Source organism: Sinocyclocheilus rhinocerous, unplaced genomic scaffold (genome assembly GCF_001515625.1).
Source record: "Sinocyclocheilus rhinocerous isolate Xijiao unplaced genomic scaffold, SAMN03320098_v1.1 scaffold1744, whole genome shotgun sequence".
NCBI classification, from domain to species: Eukaryota; Metazoa; Chordata; class Actinopteri; order Cypriniformes; family Cyprinidae; genus Sinocyclocheilus; species Sinocyclocheilus rhinocerous.
Window position 1 is genome coordinate 217,533 of NW_015638946.1, and position 24,872 is coordinate 242,404.

Consider the following 24,872-nt stretch of genomic DNA (forward strand, 5'->3'; position numbering starts at 1 on the left):
ACAGTATGTGGCACTGTATGTGTGTGTAGTATGAGGTGTGTACCTGGCGGGATATGAGCAGCATGGTAAAGAGGAAGAGTGTGATATAGATGCAGCTCATGAGCTGTGGGTGCTTCATAAGTCCTGCTTTGCACAGCATCAAACCGTCCTCCACACTACAACAGACAAACGCTGGGCATGATTATACTAGAGATGCACCAATATTACAGTTCTGGCTAATACTGATCATTATTTTCATGTTAGGGCCAATAAATTGGCAGTATTCAAATTCTATTTAGTCTAAATAAATGTAAAATAACACACTAAAAATAAATTGTTTTAAAAGTCCAATATGAAAATATGAAATTTTCTAAAGATTACCTTTAAGAGTGTTATTCAAACGTTAATAAATTAACTTTAAGTAAGTGTTAAATGATGGCAAAGATAATCTAAATAAACATCTACAATTAAATATGCAATAATAAAAATTATATGACAATCAACTGCATGTGTGTTTATGAGAGTGTACCAGCTGTGGTTCCTGTATAGCAGGCAGCTGTAGCTGCTGAAGAGATTTTCCTGAGAGTAGAAGATGATGATGTAGGAAATGGTAGAGACGATGAAGAGGAAGGCCACCTTCAGCTCCAAACTCACCCTCAAGAACACGCCACAGGCAATCAATGCCAATATACAATTATATACAGAATACTGGAAAGACAAAATCATACAGAAACCAAATGAGTCATTTTTGTACAGTTTTTTCCCCAACAAGACAAGTTATAATACTCTTACAATCTCAAATCAGGGATATGACGCATCCTCATTTACACAGATGAGAAATAAATACAGTAAATAATGTAATAAATAATGCAAATAATTTGTTAGGGTTATGATGTGGATTTATAGTATTCATAATTAGCTATATATATATATATATAAAAATAACAGAAGTATGTCTCCATGTAGCTATCCAATTAAGCACAAGTGTGTAATTTATGTGCTTGCTACTCACAGGCAAATATGGAAGGTCATATACAATAGGTGGATCAGGAATGCTGCTGTTATTTTGTAGCGGAGTGTGGCATAAATTCTCCAGGGTTTTAAAATACTGTGGAGTGAAAGAAAGTTTGATGGGCAAAGATGTAATGAGGCCAACCTACTTTTGTCGTGCTTCCACAAAAACATATATCAACAATATTGTCTAAGCATTAAAAAAGCTTTACGAAGTTGAACATGGCGATGATGACTATGACTGCGGTGGCCACGGTTGCCAATGGGAGGCGCAGAAAAGGTCTCTTAACCACTGCTTCTGAAAGAGCCGAGAGCCACGTACATGATTTTAACTTCTCTGGAAACATCCTCTGAAAAATAGAGAAAGAAAAAAACAGCTGTTAAAAAAAGACAGAGCTGGATTCGACCCGAGCAAAAGCTTAAGGTTACGGAAGCCAGAATGTGTTGGAAAAAGCAACAGTGTATTTGAATGGGGCAGAGAGGACACTGGGAGGAACACTGTGTGCATGTCACACAGTATGTATATGTATTTATGTTTGTGACACTGTAACAAATGTCAGTCTGTTTTTAGTTATTACACATTCCAGTATAAGTCAGTGCCAACAACGGACACAGCATATGACATTCTCCACATTACAGCACTGTACACAGCAACACAGAGGCTCTATATGCTTCAGCATCTATAAAACCACAGGGGGGTGGACCTTTATTGTGTTAGGCACACAAAAATACCCCACAACCCATTAGACCAACTGAATGTCTGTGCTAAGGCAAAGGAAGGCAGTGGTGGTCTAACCTGTATATGACCTGCAAAACAGATGCACAGAGTCAAAAGCAGAACACATGCCAACACCGCAAACACCAGCCCCAGCTTTTTACGCCTGTGAGAGAGAGAGACAAAGAAAGAGTCATACACTCTCAGGGCAAATGGCTGTAACATATGAAGACACGTTCAGTATTAAATCAAGTCTGCCTATGGTGTTCGGCTTTTATTCATGACACTTACTGCTTGGTAACAAGCATTTGGATGATGAAGATGCATAAAAAGATGAAGGTGGCACAACCAATGTAGTATTTAAAACTTGGCATCTCTATAGTCCTGTACTGAGAGAATCACATACACATGCTATTTATTTCTTTATTTTTTAACATGTGAACAACACGGTGTATGAAACAACAAAAAAAATTGAGACATTCAAGTTAAGCCCACAGTAAAATACCTACCTGCTTTTCCAGGTCTCTTTTAGTAAACCACAGTGTGAGGCCAGAGATCTCTTCAGACTTCACCCACTGCCTGCACACCCATAGACACACACAAAAACTCTCTTCATTCATTTCATGCATACTAAATGTGCAACTTTAACCAAGCTTGACTTAATTCCATCCAAAATGATTTAGCATGCTTGTTAAGACTAACTTGCTGGAGCTCAAATCATTGATGGTGGTGGTCATCTTGTCATGAAGTTCTTCATCAAATTTAGTCTTCTGTGATTTATTCCTACAGAGACAGCAGACACAGATCATAGACACAGAAACACGCTTTGTACCAATGAAGTAACACACACACACACACACACACACACGCACACAATGCACATGTCTATATATGAGCACTGTGGGATAGGAAAGATGTTCATAGCTGCTGTCATGCTGTTATTGAGTTATATTTGACTGCAGCCAGTACAGGGGAAGCTTGGGTGAATATGTGTGAAGTTTGTAGTTATGAATGACTAATTTTGTAGTTAATGCTTTGTGTAGTTAAGGGATCTAAATAGACCATAAGAGAGAAAAGTTCTAATTTAGTTTTGTTGAGAATTGAGAATGTGTGTGTATTTGGATCGTGGCAGGCAGGATGCCGTGTGTTAGTTTAAACCCCTGAAAGAGATTGCGAGAGTCCCCTTGCAATGTGCCTCAACATGGCTCAGGAAGGAAAATGCAGTTTCCTTTCTCTCTCTCTCTCTTTGCAAGCAGAAACACATACGCTTGTCTAAGCCAAAAATACACTGTAATCTGGAAACACACCACAGGTGTACTGCGGGAGTGCAGCTATGGTCATGCTAACCGTATGACCAGTTAGCAGTGTCTCACTAAGCGTTTGCATGGTTAGTGTGGAAACTACGGGTCCCATAGAGCTGGCTGCCCAGTATGGCTCCACTCACTTATATGTGCTCAAGGGAGGAGCAGGTAAAGAGAAGGGCTCCTCAAGAGACTCATCAAAGCTGTCAGAGAGCAACAGTGAGAAAGACAACTTCAGCATCGCTGCTTTAGTCAGCAAGACAAAACCAGAGGCCATACACCTTGTTTTTTTGTTTTGTTTTTTTCCATTGAGACACACACAAAACAGACAGATTGATGATACAAACACAACTCACCTTTCAGTAATTTTGGTCGGTGCTGATCTAAGAGGGATGTCCTAAAGACAGAGACAAACATGAGCATCGTGCATAGAGTTGCTTTCATCATCAAAACATGTTCTGCATACAAAGATCATTTTATTGATGAGATCATTCAAGGCATATGAATAGTCCAAATAATTGTCTTCTGATAACATTTGACAGATCTGTGTGACGAACAGAACAAATAGACTAAATAAAACTGGCATTTCGAACTGTTCAATCCATCACACAAAAGGGTGATGGATTGAGTATTGAATAGAATATTGCAAACAAACCAAATGGACTGCTTTCATGCTTTTGGTCATTTTATGAAGCTTGACAGTCATGGTCACAATAAAAAAAATACTATATACTGTATATATAAATATTTTTTATGAAAACATTTTGGTTTTGGATGATTATTCAAAATTCCGATGTTTAGTTGTTCACACGGTCTACCACAAAGTCTGATCTGCATTTTTCGCAATTATTGTATGGTTTCAGAAACCCTTTTTTACTATCATTTGCCTAATTAGCCAAAAAAAGGAGCTTTGTATGTCAGACAGTTCAATACATTTGACAGACAAAACGGCAGATAATGAGGCTTTTTAGCACAGCAATTTTATTGACTATTTGGGCTGTCTGTCATTTATCTGTCATGAGGTCAGTTCTCATTTTTGAGCGTTTACTCTGACCTTGCAGCGACCCTTTCCATTGACCATAGCATCTGTGCTGAATTCCTCTCGGCTCTGCAGATGGGCAAAAGGTTTGACAGCCCCCCACGACTCCAGGAAGCGTGTCATACGCACAGATGCTCGCATCTTCAAACCATCACTCACACGAGGCTTGGTGACATTGGGAGCCCTCAGTGATGAGTCTTTTGACTAAACACACAAATATAAACAACACATCAACATGATCAGATTCACATACAGTGACATATATATATATACTGTATGTGGCAGGCACACTGCTAATGGATGATTAAAATTTTCTACCCGCGGGTCTATAACCAGGTACGTCTTGACGTTAAGCTCTTTAAGGTAGGGGTCTCTCAGGTGACCATTCCCCTCCTCCACCTCATACGCTTTGTTCAAGTGCTTCAGAGTCGCCTCTGTGATGTGAACTCGCCTAATGGAGAAAACATAAATGCAGCTTCTCAACATACAAACAGTATTCTGTATGAAACTTAAGCACTTCTTGTTTGATAAGCAATTGTATTGTTCATACCCTGGTAATCCACCTGACTCCATATGATTGGCTAAGGTGACATCATGTGACCACACATCAAACTGCCATTTCCGTAGGCCAATCACACCACAGAGGACGTTTCCAGAGTGCACACCTACTCGCATGTTTATATCCACACCTGTCGCCTCACGCACCTGCCTGCAAGTGATGATTAGAAAAATATTCAGCCTGTCATCTGCCACATATCTTGGCCAGTGCTAGAAAAAAAAACACTATAAGGAGAAATGCTGTGCTAATAACGATTGACATGTTTTAGAAACATATATAGACTTACTTGATGGCTTCGCACATGTCCAGGCCCATTTTAACACAGTTTTTGGCATGATTTGGCAGGGAAACGGGGAGGCCAGACACACAGTAGTAACAGTCACCAAGAATTTTTATCCGCATACACTCATTCTCCTACAGAGGAACACACACAAGTACACGCTAGTCATCTTCAAAAGACACCTAATATGTACAATTCAGAGCACAAGTATCTAATTTACAAAATCATCAATGACATTTTTGTTTAAGAACCAAACTGACTGATGATAAGATTGAATTATAACAAATTGAATTATATTATATAATAATCATTTAATCACACACAGTGCCATTCAAAAGTTTGGAGTCGGTTTTTTAAAAGAAATACTTTCATTCAGCAAGGATGCATTACATTAGTGTGAAGACAATTCTAATGTTACAAAAGATTTCAAATAAATGCTGTTATTGTAGAAGATCTGTTCATCAAGGAATCATGAAAACATAATAAGCAGCACAACTGTTTTCATCATTGATAAAAATCAGAAATGTTTCTTGAGCACCAAATCAGCATACTAAAATGATTTCTGAAGGATCATCGAAGACACTGAAGACTGGAGTAATGGCTGCTGAAAATTCAGCTTTGCCATCACAGGAATAAATAAAAAATTTAAAACATTAAAACAGAAAACAGTTATTTTAAATTGTAATATTATTTCACAATACTTCTATTTTTATTTTATTTTTGATTAAATAAATGTTGAGCATAAGGGCATAATTACACTGGTGTTCAAATGTTTGGGATCAGTAGGATGTTTTTTAAAGAAGTCTCTTCTGCTAATCAAGGCTGCATTTATTTGATCAAAAATACAGAAAAAAACAGTAATATTGTGAAATATTTTTACAATTTAAAATAATGATTTTCTATTTTAATTTCACTTTTAAAATGCAATTTAATTCTGTGATGCAAAGCTGAATTTTCAGCATCATTACTCCAGTCTTCAGTGTCACATGGTCCTTCACAAATCATTCTAATATGATGATTTATTATCAGTGTTGGAAACAGTTGTGCTGCTTAATATTTTTTATCACTTTCATTTGATCACTTTTCATCAATTTAACACATCCTTGCTGAATAAAAGTATTAATTTCTTTCAAAACAATAAAAATAAAATGTACTAAACCCAAACTTCTGAATGGTAGTGTATAAAGATTTATATTTTAAATAAATGCTGTTCTTTTTAACATTTATTCAAAAAAGAATCCTGAAAAAAGTATTACAGGTTACAAAAAATATTAAGCAGCACAACTGTTTCCGACATTGATAATAAATCAGCATATTAGAATGATTCCTGAAGGATCATTTGACACTAAAGACTGGAGTAATGACTGATGAAAATTCAGTTTTGCATCACAGAAATAAATTATATTTTAAAGTATATGTCTTTTCTGTATTTCTAATCAAATAAATGCCGCCTTGATTAGCATAAGAAACTGCTTTAAAAAACTAACTGATCCCAAACTTTTGAATGCCAGTGTATATTGTATTATATACATTCATTCATATATAATTATACTTACTTTTGCAATCTGGTCAAATTTCCCAAAAAGTTCATTCAGCATAATCACAAGCTCCTTTGGAGAACAGTCACTGGCCAAACGTGTGAAACCCACGATGTCAGCATATAGGATGCTAGCAGAAAGCAGACAACAAGAGACACTGTTATGTGTTTTTGTAGGAAATTTTAGAAGTGAAACAAAAGGGAAAAGCATGCTTGCTAGTTTGAATCTCAGGTCAGGTCAAATAGGAAGTGGAGACATTTAGGAGTTGACAGGGGTGCCGTAAGGGGTGGGGGGGGGGAGGTTAGGCCGATTTTACTGGCCCGATGATGGAGGGGGGGCCCCCAAGGGGAAAATGCGATTTCTACTGAGTGGAACACCATCGCGATTTCTACCGAGGGGGACCCCCCCGGAACGCGATTTACCGACCAAGGGGAACGCGATCGCAATTTCTACCGAGGGGGTCCGAGTGAATATGCTGTCCAGGGGGCCCAGAAACCACAGCGGCGCCTATGGGAGTTGATATGACTTTGCTGAGTCGTTCTTAATGAAGAGAACAGCAGCAGCTCAGTGTCAGCTGTCTGAACGCCCAGGAAAGAATAAAAACTTCATAAACACGGCTCATGGAGGTTAACCTTTAAGACCCAGCTGTTCTCAATGCTGACTACAGGACCAGACACACACGCACACACAATCCATGTCATCACACTCCTAATGAACGAGTTCTCAAAGAGAGCAGATCACATGAATTTCGGCAGGTGAACAGCTCTCTATTGTTTGCTCACACATACAGGTGAGTGAATCTGTGTTCTATCTGAGCAGCTGTAAAGGGAGGCAAACAAGCCGTCTATCTAAATATAAACAGCTGCCTGAGAACCGAGCATTGTGAGTATGGGACAAAGAATATAAATAGATGCATCCCATCCCCCATTGCCACTCTTGGGGTTGATGGGAAATAAAACTAATTAAATGAGAGGCCTCATGATGAGCACTCTGAGAGTCAGGACTAACAGACTGACCATTCATTTACGATCAGGACTTGATCAATGAGGAATTAAATTAGAGCATGGAAAATACAGAACAACACACAAACAGCTCCAGATACTGTATGTATGACGGTGTATATGTGTGTTTGCACATGACGTCTTACCTGACATTCTCATGTCTCTTCACGTAAAGACTGTGGAAGTTGTTATCACGGACCATACGCTGCTGTTCCTCTTTATCTTTACACTTGCAGCGCTCCATTATGGCCAACTTCATCTTCATGGAGATGTACACAGGAAGCACTGACTGTAAAAGGTTTTCCTACAGCACAACAAACAAACACACACACACACGCATACACATATTTAAAGATAATACCCATGATATCATATATCCAGTTCTGTAAATGTAATTTATTTAAATTTTTATCTCTTAACTTGAGTGTCCTATTCTTTCTTAGTCTAACTATTGTTTGACTGTAACATCTTAAGTGTCAACAGGCTAAGAGATCTGGACTATGAGAGGGTAATGGGAAACTAACAGATTATACTATATCATTCAGAAGAAAGCATTGTGTTTACTGTGTCTTGTAAGGACACTATTGCCCTGTGTGTAAAAATGTTTGTCTCTAAGGTTCAACATTATCACACTCTTTCTGAGATATACTATACTGAACATATACCGTCAGGGAGGTTAACAGCCAGTCATTAAACTCTACTCTGCTTTTCACTGTTTCCCCCTACATGATTTCGCTTCCCTTCGACAACACTCAAAACAAACCGAGAAACAAAAAGAAGTTTAAAAAGGACACAAGAAGTTTAGCCCTATTTCAGTAGAAACCTCTTAGATTCACTTTTCAACGTCTAATATAACCATCAGCTGTCAGATTTGAAGATAAACGAGCTATTACATAAAATCATTCAAAAGAAAAAAAAAAAAAACATTTCAAGAGAAAATTTCTAAGCCAATATTCAAAGTTAATTTGAAGTGAAGGTTGCTTAAGCCTTATGCAGTTTGAATACCTCAGCAGACTGAAGAGAAATTCAAAGTTTGAAGGATCACAGTCTTTTATTTGAAGAGAGATTTGTTTGAAAGCTATTTGTGTTCTAGAGTGTTGCTAAGGTGTTTGTCAGTCCAATCAATTAAAAACATAAAAGAAAAGGCTGTAGGACTGTGCAGAGTTATATGGACTTAAGACTAAAGTATACTAATGTTTAAAAGCGTACACTAGGGTAATCGTAATGAACATGGTGCAAATTTCAATTAGTGCATACTATGTACATACTTTATGTGCGCAGCCATTTTTCGAACCATGTGTACTTTGCATGCTTAGCTCACATAGGCGCCTTTAATATTTTTGCACTAATTATTTTGTCCAAAAGGTGAAAACACTGGCCCGGGACACTGTTTCACACTCGAAAAATAAACATGAGATGGGAAAACAAACAATTACTGGACATGAAAGCAACAATACGTTAACAAGCACCTCTAGTTTAAAAAACTAAAAAAGTCTGTGGCCATCTGTGTTACTGCACACTATCAAATGGAGGAAATTTTAAAATGCTATGTGTTCGGCATTCACGTCACGTGTTCACATCAAAACTAAAGCACACTATGGCCTTTTGAGGGGTTACAAATGAATAATGTGGTCTTAATTTTGAAAAGAAAAAACTTAACCCATGCTTGTACAATAACAAGTTTGTAGTCAGTAAAATTCTATAAAACAGACAGTTTGATACTCTTGCATAACAGACAATATAAAACTCAATGAGCATATATTTACACAGAGGATTATTTGCATTTGTTTTGTCCTATATGTTTGCTTTGGCTGTGTCTGTGATTTGTTGGAGTGAAGTTGTATGAGCACCTGCTGTCTCTTCTCAATCTCCAGTTTCATGCGAATGCCAAGGCAGCGAAGAGTATCCTGAAATGTCTGCATGAGAGCTTTCTCCATCACAACCTTATGAAATGCACCAACCATACTTCCACAAACAAACACCACAGCATTTGACAGCAACTAGAGAGAGAAGGGGAGGGGGAAACTGACTTTTAACATATCAACATTGAGGTGTTACATCCTTTTCAGCTTCTTTACATACAGGTTTGCTGAAGCTTTCAACCAATCAGAAACCAGATTTTCTTTTACCTGATTGGTGATGTGGTGATTGGTGAGTTTGGGGGGTAACCCACCCACTGTGAGGTACACCGAAAGAACAATGATGTGAGACAGAAAGGAGATGATACTCAGGGTCACAGCATAGCTCATCTGGAATGGCAGCATTGTGTAGACTGTAATGATGATGAAGAGGAAGAAGGGCACCTGGAAAGAATGAGATGAAGAGTGCAACATTAACATTTATTTAAGACTGACTAGTATTAAATTATCAATTACTGCCAATATTGCATGTTTCAATGCACTACAGAGAACACATAAGAATGCTCCTTAAGTAAAAACTACCTTGTCACGTGAAATCTAAATAGAATATTTAGTGTGTGTGTTACCTGGTCCCATGGTTGTACTGGTATTTCGGATTCTGTGCTGAAAATAAAGGTGAATCCCATTGTGAGGTGTGTGGCCCACACGGCGAGGCCGAGTAAAGTTCTCCATCTCTGAGAGAGGGTCTCTGTACATAGTAATATAAACACAGCCAGGAACAAACACAACGCTCCTCCCACAACTCCCACAAATACGCCATGGACCTTTGCATCCTGAAACACACACACACATGGAGAGAGCAAGGTGTTAGGGGCAAACATGCATATCACATATAAGCCAGCTCATTCAAGGGGTTTGGAAAAAGCAGTGTGTGTGTGCGTGTGTGTGGAAGTGGGTGTATGTGCTAGAGTGCATACGTTTTTTAATTTGTTAATGCTCTCTCTAGAAAAACGCTGTGAATGTGTGTGCGTCTACATGTTTGTGTAAGCAGTCTTTCTTGGAAACATTAGTTTTGCACATTAGTTGTCATGGAGCCATTAAGGGACTATTGCTTCCCACACTATTCCTTCTATTTTCCCCCTTAAGGCAGAAAAACACAAACATAAAAAACAGAAGCCAAAAATCCTCCAGAGATCACTTGATTCCATCTGTCACAAAGCTAACACTAGTTTAAAACTAGACACCATCTGAGTGAGGTTTTTTTTTGTGTGTATATATATATATATATATATATTTAATCATCTTAGCAGATACATTCAAAAACACCAATTCATTAAGGAAAGAAACAAGTGACTTATGAGTAAGTCATTGAATCATTTTCATATGCAGATTAGTTCTAAAACACTGATTAATTCAGGAACAAATATGTCAATAAATGTTATTGACAGTGCAGCTTTTAAATATAATTTAAAATATATGAAAATAGAAAATGGATACTTTATTTTAATAATGTTTCAAAATATTACTATATTTTGGTCAATGAAAAATGAAGTTTTGGTGAACAAAACAGACTTTCAAAAACATTAAATATTGCATACATTTTACTAACCTCAAACTTTTGAACAGTAGTATAATCTCTACACTAGTCATATATTATCTATATAAAGTCAGAGTTAATAAAGGACCAAGCAAAATGATTAAATGACACTATCAGACTGCAAGTCCCTACCTATGTTGGCAAATCACAGCACTAGGTCGACCCCTCCACTCACCCACGCACCAATATACACACTCAGCACAGTGAGTCCTCCACTCATGTTGTCAACCACTCTGAATTACCACTGAGCTACATCACTGACTTAACTTTCAAACACTCAGAAATACATCCCTCAGTCCACAAGCACACACAAGAAACACACACACACACACACACACACACCTACATACTCCCATCACCCTATGGGCTTTGTGAAAGTTCAAATAAATAGTAAAACACAACACACACACACACATGCCCACACACAGAGAGCCACACTGGTTGTAATTCTGTTCCTCCCCCGGCCGGTTGGTGTTGAGAGAGGAGGTTACAGAAGTTCGCACATGGTATAGTGCTTATCTGCAAAAGAGATGAACAACAGCGGTACGGAAGGAGCGTTCACGGCCCCTCTTCACATCCAGCTGACTCCAGAGAAAGTTTATGTGTGAGTTTATGTGAAAATGTGACAGAGAGAGTGAGGAAAAAAACATTCTGATGGACCTGGCATAAACTGCCAATTATTACAATTAAAACACTCAATTTCCTGACACAGATAATGCCAGTTCACATCAGCATTGTGATCGTCAGACTTCAGATTACGCAACTGCAGAGGATCAGCACCTCAGTCACTGCAGGATTACGTAAGAGAGGCTGCTTCAATCATCAGAAACCATCTGAACAGCAAGGACAAAACTGATCCAGTACATGTTGAATATTGTCTTTGCTGTGGCAATTAATGTCTTTCCTAATTTTAAATGACTTGTTCAACAGTGCACACTTGCGTGGGTGGGCGTTTGACCTTGGGCTGACTTTGGATTGTGGGCATGTGTAAGCATGTAGTGCATTTGCATGAGCGTGGCATCTCACCAGTTTCAGACTGAAGAAGAGCACTAGCAGTGTGGCACAGGTGAGCATGCTCAGTCCCAGCAACAGAACGAATGGCTGGTATTGGCTAATGCCAGAAAATTTCCTGTACAGTGCTTCCTGTTTCAACTCCCGCTCATTCAGCAAGTACTTCCCTTTTGCTGGCATTCTGACCAATGGCAGTGTGGCGACTGAATAATACTGGCCAATCAGAGCAGAGCGATCAGATGGCACAGAAATTCACCACCTTCCATCCAGCAGAGTGCGGCTATGCTGAAATCCCCATAGAAACCACGTGAGAGTGTGTGGGAGGTCATTCCAGTGCAGAACACTTCTGCTCTCCCCTCCAGAGCACCATTCTGTGCATGTCCTTTACGATCCTTCTTCGTTCTGTATTCGCTCTTTCAGCACTTTTCGTCCTCACTCTGGTGCCTCCTGGTCCTGTTGGAGAGGGCTTCAGGATACCACGGCGTGTGTATGTTGGATGAGAGGGAATGCAATGTTATTACCGATTCTTCCACAGTCCAAAAATTCCTGTCACACAAAAAAATAGAGAGAGTTATTTATTAAATATGCTACAATGATTAGACTAGGGATGCTCCGATTGATCGGCTACCGATCACTATCAGCCGATAATCACGTTGGGATGTTTGATCTGCGGTCTCTAAAAAGGCCGATCTCAAAAAAACGATCTCAAGCTGATGACACTGCCGTGAGAGGTTTGGCACGACATGCAGCGGCACCGTCTCAGTCTCTCTCTGGTGCGGGTAAAATAATTATCATGCTGAAGGTGAGGTACTCGTCTTCATATTTCGTCTTTAAATAACTTATAAAGTAATTTGAAAACTTTGTGTGAGACGTAATTTCACAAACAGCGTGAGTGAATCACCGCACGCGCTCTCTCTTTCTCTCTCAAAATATGGCTTCAAATCACCACACATCACGTCTGTCTATAAGTGAGCTGCACGCTGCACTTGACACAGGAATTGTCACTTGCACAATTGAGACAGTGTCACATCGTCACTAAAGTTTATAAATTGCATTACTTTTTAATTCTTGCCAGTGTACGGCTCGGTACGGCTGCAGCAGTGCAGAGATCGTTTCCGCACCGAGTCTATTTTTGCTGCGCTGCATTAAAGTAACAGCGCATTGTTTGCAGTAAATATGAACATGGATTGGCACGAAAATGTAGTAATTACACCATAAATGCATATTATTAAAGTCTATTGTGTTTCACAGTCAACACATATGGCTTTATCGGTGATCGGCCTCAAAAATCCTGATCGGAGCATCCCTAGATTAGACTAATCCAACACCTCTATAGTCATTCTGACCCACTGAAGAGCCAAGTAACTAAAATCAGGAACTTTTCATTTAGAAACTAACTCGGTTTGATTCAAAACCTGTTGAATCATGCAATTTTAGAGAGCATATTTTCAGGTCAACTCCTTAGATCTCTATAAACACTGCTCTGTTCAGTCATTCCCACACTGGAAGCTCTCTGTGTCTGTAAAAAGGCTTTTGGGTAGAGTTCAACATCTGTGTGGATTCAGTCCTCTCTTCATTACAGATCCTAATGCTGATGGATGCTGTCCATGGCATCTTCAGCCAAACCTCAGCTACAACTCACACTGAGATGAGCAGAGCTCTCCAAAGAAAAACCTGAGTGAACACTGGACACAGCGTATGTGAACTCTGCCCTGCTGGACACATAGAGACCTCGGTAAGAGAGTGGTTAATGGTTTTACTGTGCTTGATGTAGTCACACTGCAAACATGCAGACTGTACAGGAAAGGAAAACATTTTAAAAAGTTGGGGTCTGTTAGATTTTTAAAGAAATTAATACTTCAATTCAGCAAGGATGCTTTAAATTAAGCAACAGTTACAGTAAACCATTTGGCCTATAGTGTCGCAAACAACCCTCTACATTGCGAGTAAATCACTCACATATGCGACTAAATCTTCACTCTGGGCGACTAAATGATGTCTAATATTAGCCAATGGCTAATAAATTCTCAGATTTTACTCGCCAGTGTGTGAGTTGGATGCTGAGTATAAGTTTAGCACAGATATATTTTCACTCACAGAACACTCTGACTGAGAGCTTCAGAGTTTCACTCTCCGTCAAGCAATCTGTGATATTTTTCAGTTCATTTGAATGGATGCGCAGCGCACCTGTGTTTGTGTATTTGGCATAACGTAAACTCTAGTGTGAAGGCGCACAACTCGCCGTCGTTTTCTCACACGCGCAAAGAGCGAGACCGAGCGAGAGTCTTACATAACATGCAGAATTGATGCTTTGGATCCTTTGGAATTCTTCAGCTTTTAAGAACTGCCGGGTTTTCCTGTAGTAGGCGGAACTAATGCGCAAACGACAATCTCATTGGCTGGTGCTCACCTATTATCGTCCCTGTTTTGATTTCAGCGAATCAGTTCGAGCAAACGCACACAACCTGATTAATATTCATGAATCCAGTAGCTCATTAATCCTTAGTGCGTTTTTATATTGTTCTTAGCCAATGGCGATTCAATTGCCAAGGTGTCCGTAGAGGGTTGGCAAAAGTTTTCTATTTCAAATGAATGCTGTTATTTTGAACTTTTCATTCATCAAAGAATCCTGAAAATCCTGAATGCATTCTGGTTTCCACAAAAATATTAAGCAGCAACTATTTTCAACATTGGCAATAATCAGAAAGGTTTCTTGAGCTTCAAATCAGTATAATAGAATGATTTCTGAAGGATCATGTGACATTAAAGACTGGAGTAATGGCTGCTGAAAATTCAGCTGTTTGTAATATTACTCCACTATATTACTTAAGGGGTCATGAACTGCCTCTGTTTTTTTATTTTGTACTGTTCTCTGAGGTCCACTTGTAATGTTATCAAGATTTTTACATCAAAAAACATCATCATTTAGAAGTAATAGGCTATTTTCTGTCCTGTTTTTGACCCCCTTCATTAGAACGCTGTGTTTGAATAAGCGTGGCGGATTGTAGACTTGGAAGTAAATGCCCACTGCTATGATTGGCTAATAGTTCGTATGTTTGACAGCCTACGTCCTTCAAAGACAGAAGCTGCAGTGATTTAGGTTTAAAAACGCATAAATACTCATATCAAACAATCTGTAGTAACAGACAAAGCAATAGTAATCACGTAATGAAAATAGTTACTCACACTTGTGTGTTGCGACATTACTGTTGGTTACAATATAGTCGGCACAGCATCGTCTTTTAGTTTCAATATTTTTTAAAACCTGCATCAAATTGTGCCGTGGTAAAATTAAGTGAACAAAGGACCAAGTTCTTACTGACGAGGTCTGAAACTTCATTAAAAATAAAGTTCATCCATTTTTTCCAAATGTTGGGATCAGAAGGAAGGCAATGCAAAAACAGTTTTCCCACAATTTGGCACTGCACAGCATCTTGTTGTCTTTGGAGCCATCCTTATCGTTTGGTTTCTATGTAGACCTGCACGTTCGCCTCTCTCGTAAACACTACATGCGCGAATCGGTGGACGGGGCTAAACAGGCAGCGATGTAGAAGCAGGTGTTGATCTTCCTCTGTTGGAGGCGGTGTTAATATAAGCTGTTTTTAGACTAACAAGAAAGTTGAGTTCTGAAACTTACAGTTTGTTTTTATAGTACAATGACCTCTTATATGTCAAAAGATCAAGGGAATTTTGGTTTCTCAGTTCATGACCCCTTTAATGTATTTTTGATCAAATAAATGCAGCCTTGGTGAACATACTATAAAAGACTAAATCTAAAAATGTAAATATACTAGTTGACCTCCTTTTTTAACTAGTTGATCAGTTCATCGTCATTATCATCATCATGACCTATTCCTGATCTAAATGTGCCATAAAACAATCTGCCTTAGTACAACCACAGGTGTACTCGGGTGGAGGAAGTGGTCCACAGAGGAAAAGAGCAGAAGAGTCTCTGTAAATAAGCTGCGTCCAAAGGTCATGATTTCTAAATGCAGGTTATTAATGTTTGAGGAGCACAACCAGATGATCGTGGAAGCGTAAGCAACAGCTTCATATCTGAATGCACACACACCATGAAACGCACCTATGAGTAACCATCCAGAGTATTCAGGTGATGCTAAACCTGGCTATGCTGACGCATTGCTGACAACATGACTCAAACTCAAAAGCAAAAATTATAATAACATTTTTGTCTGTGTTTTCATTTCCTGTAAATTCATTGGATTACTATATAAGTATTAGAAATATCCTCTAATACTATTACAAAAGCTTAATGCTAAAGGACACGATTTAAGGTGAAAGACAGAAAGGAACAGAGATAGTGAAGGACTGCAAACTACAACACGGAGAGAAATAAGCTCCAAAGCTCCACTGAAGTGCCCCTGAAAAGAAGCACAGAAAACAGCAGAGAGAGAGAGAGTACTAGCCAATGGCGATTCAATTGCCAAGGTGTCTGTTGAGGGTTGCATAAACAGCACAGCAGACTGCAGCACAGACCAGAGACTGCCAGACATCACTAATGCTCCACACTATTAACAATAGAGGAATTTATTTTTCAAGGAAGCAATAATATTCACATCATCAACACATGATGAATAATATACATTTTTTTACAGGTCCATTATGTCATACATAGATTAAAATAAATAAAAATACTTATAAATGCAATAGAAATGCTTATATTGTTTCTCAAATGTGGCATTAGTAGCCTAGAGTGTACTGAGAATCACTTTCGTTTACTATTGTCCTCCTGCATTATTGACACACTATTTTCCTGTTTAACACTGTGAAGCTGCTCTGACACAATCTGTATTGTATAAAGCACTATATAAATAAAGGTGACTTGACTTTTCAAACTTCTGAATCCAAAGTTTTAAGGCAAAAATCAACATCATCATAATTCTGCGTTCTCTCACTCGTCATCATACTCCCTCCTCATGTCGTTCCAATGACATTCCTCTTTTCTGTAACATTATGCACAAAAAATATTTTGAATAATGTTTTTTTGTCCTGATCGTGGAAGCGTAAGCAACAGCTTCATATCTGACTGAACACACACCATGAAACGCACCTATGAGTAACCATCCAGAGTATTCAGGTGATGCTAAACCTGGCTATGCTGACGCATTGCTGACAACATGACTCAAACTCAAAAGCAAAAATTATAATAACATTTTTGTCTGTGTTTTCATTTCCTGTAAATTCATTGGATTACTATATAAGTATTAGAAATATCCTCTAATACTATTACAAAAGCTTAATGCTAAAGGACACGATTTAAGGTGAAAGACAGAAAGGAACAGAGATAGTGAAGGACTGCAAACTACAACACGGAGAGAAATAAGCTCCAAAGCTCCACTGAAGTGCCCCTGAAAAGAAGCACAGAAAACAGCAGAGAGAGAGAGAGAGAGAGAGAGAGAGAGAGAGAGGGGGGGAGAGAGAGAGAGAGGGGGGACGCAGCAGTGAGGAAGGGAGGGGTGATGAGAGCGACAGAGAGTCCGATTGGGGCGGGCTCTCTCGTAATCAGAGAGAATACTGCAGCTCACGCTCAGATTTCCCATGCTGTTACCGGCTTGGCTCTGCAGCCCCTCTCTCTCTCTCTTTCTCACATGCACGCTGACATAAATGCACACGCAGTGAACACGGATCTGTATCTCTGCGCTGAGGAGACAACATCCTTTACTCGTTTTCTCTGTCCTCAGTTTACTGGCTCCTGTTTTTAGGCAGTGCGTCAGAGGCTGTGCCACACAGATATGCCCGGTGAGACTGCACATCGGAGTGGCCCTACGCAGGGCCTTCTGGACTCTGGAGACCCACAATCAGAGCTGCCAGGACCAGGTAAGCAAACACACACCACACACCATGCTATGTGAGAGGCATAAGTGGAAATACACAAAGGATGCTTAGCTCAAAGCATGTGTCTAATATAATTATCTGCTAGGACAGTAAGCCAGAAATCAGGAACACATCCAGCCGCACCCAGAAACATCCTAAAAGAGTATTGTGTGCGTTAAGTGGTTGTAGTATACACACACACACATACACATACACACACTCCTCCTTCCTGCCTGCAATTACAAGAGCATGACACAGCATCACTCTCAGGACCCCAAGTTACAGCATCAGTTGGAATCAAGGCTGTTTAGGACAAGTGCATAGGTGTCCATAACATGCCTGCATGAAATGACACGCACCTATGAGTAACCATCCAGAGTATTCAGGTGATGCTAAACCTGGCTATGCTGACGCATTGCTGACAACATGACTCAAACTCAAAAGCAAAAATTATAATAACATTTTTGTCTGTGTTTTCATTTCCTGTAAATTCATTGGATTACTATATAAGTATTAGAAATATCCTCTAATACTATTACAAAAGCTTAATGCTAAAGGACACGATTTAAGGTGAAAGACAGAAAGGAACAGAGATAGTGAAGGACTGCAAACTACAACACGGAGAGAAATAAGCTCCAAAGCTCCACTGAAGTGCCCCTGAAAAGAAGCACAGAAAACAGCAGAGAGAGAGAGAGAGAGAGAGAGAGAGAGAGAGAGGGGGTGAGAGATAGAGAACTGGGATGCTCCGTCATTTTCTCTTTGTTGAGGGTCATTAAAGACTGAATGACAACGCCGTGTCACTCTCTCACTCTCCCAGACAAATGCACCCAAGCCAACAAGCGGCCTTTATATTCCCAAACTAAAGTTACCATGGCAAAGGAACAATCCAACAGGGCAATAACAGAAAGAAAGAAAGAGAAAAGGCTGGGAGAGAAAGAAAGAATGAGAGTGAATAGTCTCTCCATGCGGAAACAGGGAGGGGCAAATCCTCCTGGCTGCTGCTCTAGTTCCTGGAAGTGCACGGCAGAAGAGTGCTGAAGCTCTGAACCTACACAATGATCTGACGCTTAACATGAAACAAGCACAGCACTATAATCAGGCACATAACAACCCTCTACATTGAGAGTAAATCACTCGCATATGCGATATATAAATAAAGGTGACTTGACTTTTCAAACTTCTGAATCCAAAGTTTTAAGGCAAAAATCAACATCATCATAATTCTGCGTTCTCTCACTCGTCATCATACTCCCTCCTCATGTCGTTCCAATGACATTCCTCTTTTCTGTAACATTATGCACAAAAAATATTTTGAATAATGTTTTTTTGTCCATATAATAAAAGTCGATGGGCCAAATGTTGTTTAGACCCCAATGAGTTTCAAAATATATTTTTTTGTGTCCTACAGAAGAAAGTCAGTCGTAGGACTGTTAGGAACGATATGAGGGTGAGTAAACAATGACAGAATTGTCACTTTAGGGTAAACTATCCCTTTAAGCCCTCTATTTTTTATTATTATTTTAGAAACAGTTATCAAAAATATTTAAATTGATATTATTTCCCACTTTCTTATTCTAAAACATCATAAAACGTGAAGTGCCGCTCTCTCACACTCATCTTACATCTGCACTTCTGTGGAAAAACATGTGATGGAGAAAAGAGAAGATGGAAGTGCATGTGTGTCCAAATCTCAGAAATCTAAATGTGAATTTTCAAGAGCTGCATGTGATGTGAGAGCTGGTATTGCCATTGGTCAAATCCAGGACAGTGGCCTTTTAGCAGATAAAAGCTCCATTCTCTGCTTTAATCCAGCAAAAACTATTAGAAAAGGAACTATTTACACTTGTTATCTACTCTGCTTTTGATCTCCCTTTTGTTGTCCATTCCATCATGTAGAGCTGCACAATCCATTGAATTTTTAAAAATGCTGAATTATAGGCTAATCGTTAGGGTTTTAATATGATTGTGATATGATTTTATTCATTCATCTGTGAAGTTTATAGTAATACAGAGACCATAGACTGTGCACGTGATTATCTTCCGGTAGGGTGTGTGCACTAATGACATCATACGCATAAGATAAGCAAGCAAGCGAGACAAGGTCCCTGTTTAAATTTCTATTGATTCTGGAAAATACAATGTCACTTAAATAAAAGAAATGTTCACTTTGAAATACTGGAGTGATGTTTACCCAATAAGAGAAAGGTACATACTGGATGTGTCATGAATTCACACACATACACATACAAACATTTCCTGTTAAAAATATCTGTTTTCTATTTTAAAATGTTTTCGAAAGGTAATTTACTCCTGTGAAGCCAAAGCTGAATTTTGTACATGTATGTGTATAAACAGAAGAGTAATCATAGAATGCTTACTTGATCACTCTCATTATAGTAATCAACAAGGCTGCCTACACAGCACTAGTACAATCTGAACAGTCTAGTTTTGTTGTGAGAAATCATACACTGTGTCTACTGTGTCTAATGTTTGCTGCATATTATTTAGGCTATACCCTCATATAGTGTTGTCAAAAGACCCGGTACTTCGGTACCAAGTTGGTACTAAAAAAATGAAAACGTTACGGTACCAGGATTTTTTAAGTACCGGTGGTACCGAGTACCCGGTCAACCCGGTTCTTGATGCGCTATCCGAAAGGTGCGCAGATGCGCTCTCTTCATAAAAGCACTGAGACGTGGCGACATCAAAACGAGGAAACACACCAAACTAACAAAACACTTTAAAGACAGAGAGAGAGAGAGAGAGGGGGTGAGTGATAGAGAACTGGGATGCTCCGTCATTTTCTCTTTGTTGAGGGTCATTAAAGACTGAATGACAACGCCGTGTCACTCTCTCACTCTCCCAGACAAATGCACCCAAGCCAACAAGCGGCCTTTATATTCCCAAACTAAAGTTACCATGGCAAAGGAACAATCCAACAGGGCAATAACAGAAAGAAAGAAAGAGAAAAGGCTGGGAGAGAAAGAAAGAATGAGAGTGAATAGTCTCTCCATGCGGAAACAGGGAGGGTCAAATCCTCCTGGCTGCTGCTCTAGTTCCTGGAAGTGCACGGCAGAAGAGTGCTGAAGCTCTGAACCTACACAATGATCTGACGCTTAACATGAAACAAGCACAGCACTATAATCAGGCACATAACAACCCTCTACATTGAGAGTAAATCACTCGCATATGCGACTAAATCTTCAATCTGGGCGACTAAATGATGTCTAATATTAGCCAATGGCTAATAAATTCTCAGATTTTACTCGTCAGTGTGTGAGTTGGAGGCTAAGTATAAGTTTAGCACAGATATATTTTCACTCACAGAACACTCTGACTGAGCACTTCAGAGTTTCACTCTCCGTCATTCATTTGAATGGATGCGCAGCGCACCTGTGTTTATCGTAACGTAAACTCTAGTGTGAAGGCGCACGACTCGCCGTCGCTGGTTACGAGTTCGACTTTCTAACCATTAGGCCACGACTTCCCACATTAAATTAACTATTTAAAATTCCCACATTAAATTAACTATTTAATGCTCCTATAACTAATGGTAAAAAAAACAGGAGGACATGATGATATTTACTATTTTTACACACCAGAGGCTTTTAAATGAATTGTGAATCTAAAATATGCGTGTTAGAGAATGTACAAATGGTTAACATTGTTTGTGTCATATCAGTCAGAAAAGCAGTTCTGGGCTTTTTTTTTTAGCTAACTTAGTTGTTATTCTTGGCTGAATAACTCTAGAAGGTTTTAAAAGCCCTTTAAAATTAAATATGTACACAGTTTGGATTAAATGAAAGTATAGTCAAATTTTTTAATTAGCATGTTTTTGTGTTTTGCTTTGGTACCGAAATTGGTACAGAGAATCGTGGATTTTCACTGGTATTGGTACCGAATACTGAAATTTTGGTACCGTGACAACACTACCCTCATAGATTATTATCTGCCATGTTTACACATGATAACTGATTTAGCAGCCAGACACCTCCCTCAGGATTTCATGTTTACAACTGCAATCTGTCAGCTATTGTCAGAGCTGTGCAACTATTGACCTTTATCTTTTACTACCTGCTAAAGTAATTCTTTAATATATTTTGTAAGTAAATATCTGCCAAGAACAATATAAATGTAGGTCAGACTATCAGTCACACAGGCAAACAAGTGACTAAAATGAGGACAATAAGAATATAGCATATAATAATAAAAGTATTGAGTGTTATATTGAGAAAAGCGAATCCTTAAACACAAACAATTGTGTCTTTGTGTGACAGGTACTACTACCCCTCAAAGAGAATAAATCCCCCATATGACGGATATTGAATTAGCACTGATGAGGAAGACTAGGATGACAAGACTAGGGGCTGATTAGATTAAGTCAGATGCTATCCGAGGCTGGTTTGGCTAATCAGTGCTGCTGTTTGCAGTGTACACAGGAAGGGGAGACTGTCAAAGGCACATGCCCAATTTGGGCACAGTCATAGGCGGAAATCCCGGGGGGGTCGGGGGGGGACAGAACCCCCCCATCTGAGGGTTGTCCCCCCCTAAAAACATGATTAAAAAACTTGCTGTGTATTGTAAATAACGTTTTTATACTTTAAATAGTTCGAGCCACGTTCGAAGCTGTTGTCACTTCCTGTTTGTTGTTGCCGTGTGTTTTGAGTTCCATCAAGTTAATTCTTTATTGTCTATTTTTTATCTTAAAATCAATTTTATACACCATCATTTTTGTTTCTATAACGTGTGAATATATCCCCTATTGTATTCTACAACAAAAATAATCAGAGCGCCTTGTTATAACTAGTTCTATTTTGATTTCCCGAGTCCGCTATTAGCATATAGCCCATTAGAGAGCCGCGCTGGAAACATCCCGGGTTGACGCTCACAAGTCCAGGTTAAGTATACAGCGCGCTGCTAACTCTCCCACCACCTCTTCTCCGTGTGTTTCTCTGCACAGGCCCGGTGCACCCAGGACGCGATCTTCCCAGATGTCCTTCACTCCGGCGCCGGGACACCACGGACCCTGGGTGCACCCGCAGCGAAAGACGCTAGCCAGGTCCCGGGCGACGACCTCTCCCCCTACGCCGCCTGCGGTCTTCGAGATCTCCACCCGGAACCGCTTCGCTCCCCTCCGCGAGACGGAACGCGATAAAAATAACTTTGTAAGTAGTAAAACAACACAAACGCAAACGGGGCAAAAATGCATTTTAAGTTTAGAAACATTTTGTGTCTCCCCCTCCCTTGCCTCACAGTGCTTTGGTCCAAATGCCTGCTTTCCTCTTTTACATCACCTCAGTGTTGCCAAGTCCGCGTTTTTCGCGTGGAATTGGGCTACTTTAACACTTTTGCCGCTGGTTGTTTTTCATGTCCGCGGGTTGAAGCTACTGTGTAATCTTTACACAAGTACAATTTTAGCTGTATTATTTGTGTACCCTTCAAAAATGACTTTTGAGAAATTTTATGCTTATTCTCCCCCCCTACTGTTAGATGAAATTTACGCCCCTGGGCACAGTAAATTAATTCTGTTGTCGAAATTCCTCATCTTACAGTACGAAAGTCCAGTCTTTTGCTACAATGAAGGGCTGAATGGCATCAACTTTGTAAGGTACAACAATATATTTTCAAATGAGATTTAGGATAAGAGAACACAGTAAACATTGATATATTTTAATGTTGCAAACATATCTGAAAAATAATGGATAACACAAAGTGAGCTGCTGCATGAACATTGCATGATCCAAGCTGTCCTAAACATGAGACTAGGAATACAATTCTTTAGGCACCTCACAGTCCAACTGATTTCAACTCTGGGAATCACAATCTGATTCTAAAAAGATTCTTGATCTATTTTTTTTTATATATTTAGTTTACATTTATTTGTGCATATGTTAAGAATGAATTAATTGCATGCACACTAATACATTTTCAGGTGAACTAAAACAATCATTTGACTAACTAAAAAAGTCTAATAAACATTTTAATCTGACTAAAATCATACCAGGTATGATTGTATTTACTGTGCGACAATACAAAAAAAAAAGTCATCCGGTATAGATTTTGCTATACCAAGACTTTCAAAACTAAGGCCAGTACTCCTCCTGACTTGCAGGTCTGATCTGCAATCAAAGTGAATGTCTGGTGTGGGTTACCGTATATAACCAGATGGTCAGCTAGTTATTAAATTCAAGCGTTCACACAATTTTTCCACCCTAAAATGTGAATGTTTACACAGTGTGTTCAATAAAGACATGAAAATGTACCATTGTTTATGCTTTATTTGTTTCAGCAGACTGTGTTTGTCTATAACATCACAAATGCCAAGCAATATTCAGCTTATGACAGTCCTAACTCACATAAATGCACTGGCCTGACACATAAACATTATAAAAACATAAACTCTTTCTGAAATATGTAGAGCATATTCTGGAAAGTAACACTGTACTGCAGGTTCCTTTATTACTGTTTACACAATAACAAAAGTGCGTCACATGAACCACACGATGAGCAGTGGGGCCTACATAATTTTATGGTGACTTTACAGAATGTAGACTCATTTTTATCAAGTAATCAACTCTGCCTCATCTTTCTCTGCATTCTCTCTCTCTCACACAGATGAGGTGTGGTTAATGGCTCCCTGCAGACAGAAACAGTCTCATTGAAGGAAAAATATTCCAGCATCACTCTCACAAAGAGACATCACTGTTATCCTTTGGAAACGCAGACAATAGCAACCCTGATGTGTGAAGGCAAGGTCAAGCTACAAAGGAATCCTTGTAGTGTTGCTGTGGGTGGAGATGTAGTGTGTTTGAGTATATGTTTTAAAATTACTGCACCCTTCCTTTTACCTACAGTATGATGAAGACGCCACAATATTGGCAAATGTTCAGAAAATCAACATGGAAAAATATAGATCCCTCTGATTTTAATTGTACCCAAGAAGATTCTCAAGATTTTTCTTTTTTGTCCTTAGAATGGAAGTCAGAATCCACTGACTTTCATTGGATATTAATGTCATGGGTAATTTGGGCATATAAACTTTTGCACATAAGACAGCTCATTGTAACACTTAGCATTAAGCCTATTTTATTAAGGATCTATTTCTTCTAAACAGACATTTTGCCTGTTGGGGGGGGGGGGGGGGTAT

General features: G+C 39.1%; 1 protein-coding gene across 3 annotated transcripts in view; it reads right to left on the minus strand.

Annotated features, from left to right (window-relative positions):
- LOC107750233 (adenylate cyclase type 2-like) overlaps window positions 1-24,872 on the minus strand; it is a 51,243-nt gene that overhangs the window by 12,067 nt on the left and 14,304 nt on the right. For 2 of the 3 annotated variants that reach the window (XM_016565523.1, XM_016565524.1), the window contains exons 2-21: window positions 11,906-12,436; window positions 9,909-10,115; window positions 9,553-9,726; window positions 9,274-9,423; window positions 7,570-7,727; window positions 6,441-6,552; window positions 4,891-5,018; window positions 4,596-4,754; window positions 4,364-4,496; window positions 4,061-4,249; window positions 3,363-3,403; window positions 3,150-3,209; window positions 2,408-2,488; window positions 2,215-2,284; window positions 1,997-2,094; window positions 1,787-1,871; window positions 1,203-1,340; window positions 992-1,087; window positions 509-687; window positions 44-155 (exon numbers count right to left, since the gene is read on the minus strand). In XM_016565523.1, the coding sequence (XP_016421009.1) occupies window positions 44-155; window positions 509-687; window positions 992-1,087; window positions 1,203-1,340; window positions 1,787-1,871; window positions 1,997-2,094; window positions 2,215-2,284; window positions 2,408-2,488; window positions 3,150-3,209; window positions 3,363-3,403; window positions 4,061-4,249; window positions 4,364-4,496; window positions 4,596-4,754; window positions 4,891-5,018; window positions 6,441-6,552; window positions 7,570-7,727; window positions 9,274-9,423; window positions 9,553-9,726; window positions 9,909-10,115; window positions 11,906-12,070 (2,535 nt within the window). In that variant the 5' untranslated portion in view covers window positions 12,071-12,436. The remainder of the gene's footprint in view (window positions 1-43; window positions 156-508; window positions 688-991; window positions 1,088-1,202; window positions 1,341-1,786; window positions 1,872-1,996; window positions 2,095-2,214; window positions 2,285-2,407; window positions 2,489-3,149; window positions 3,210-3,362; window positions 3,404-4,060; window positions 4,250-4,363; window positions 4,497-4,595; window positions 4,755-4,890; window positions 5,019-6,440; window positions 6,553-7,569; window positions 7,728-9,273; window positions 9,424-9,552; window positions 9,727-9,908; window positions 10,116-11,905; window positions 12,437-24,872) is intronic. The other variant, XM_016565525.1, reaches the window with a different exon arrangement.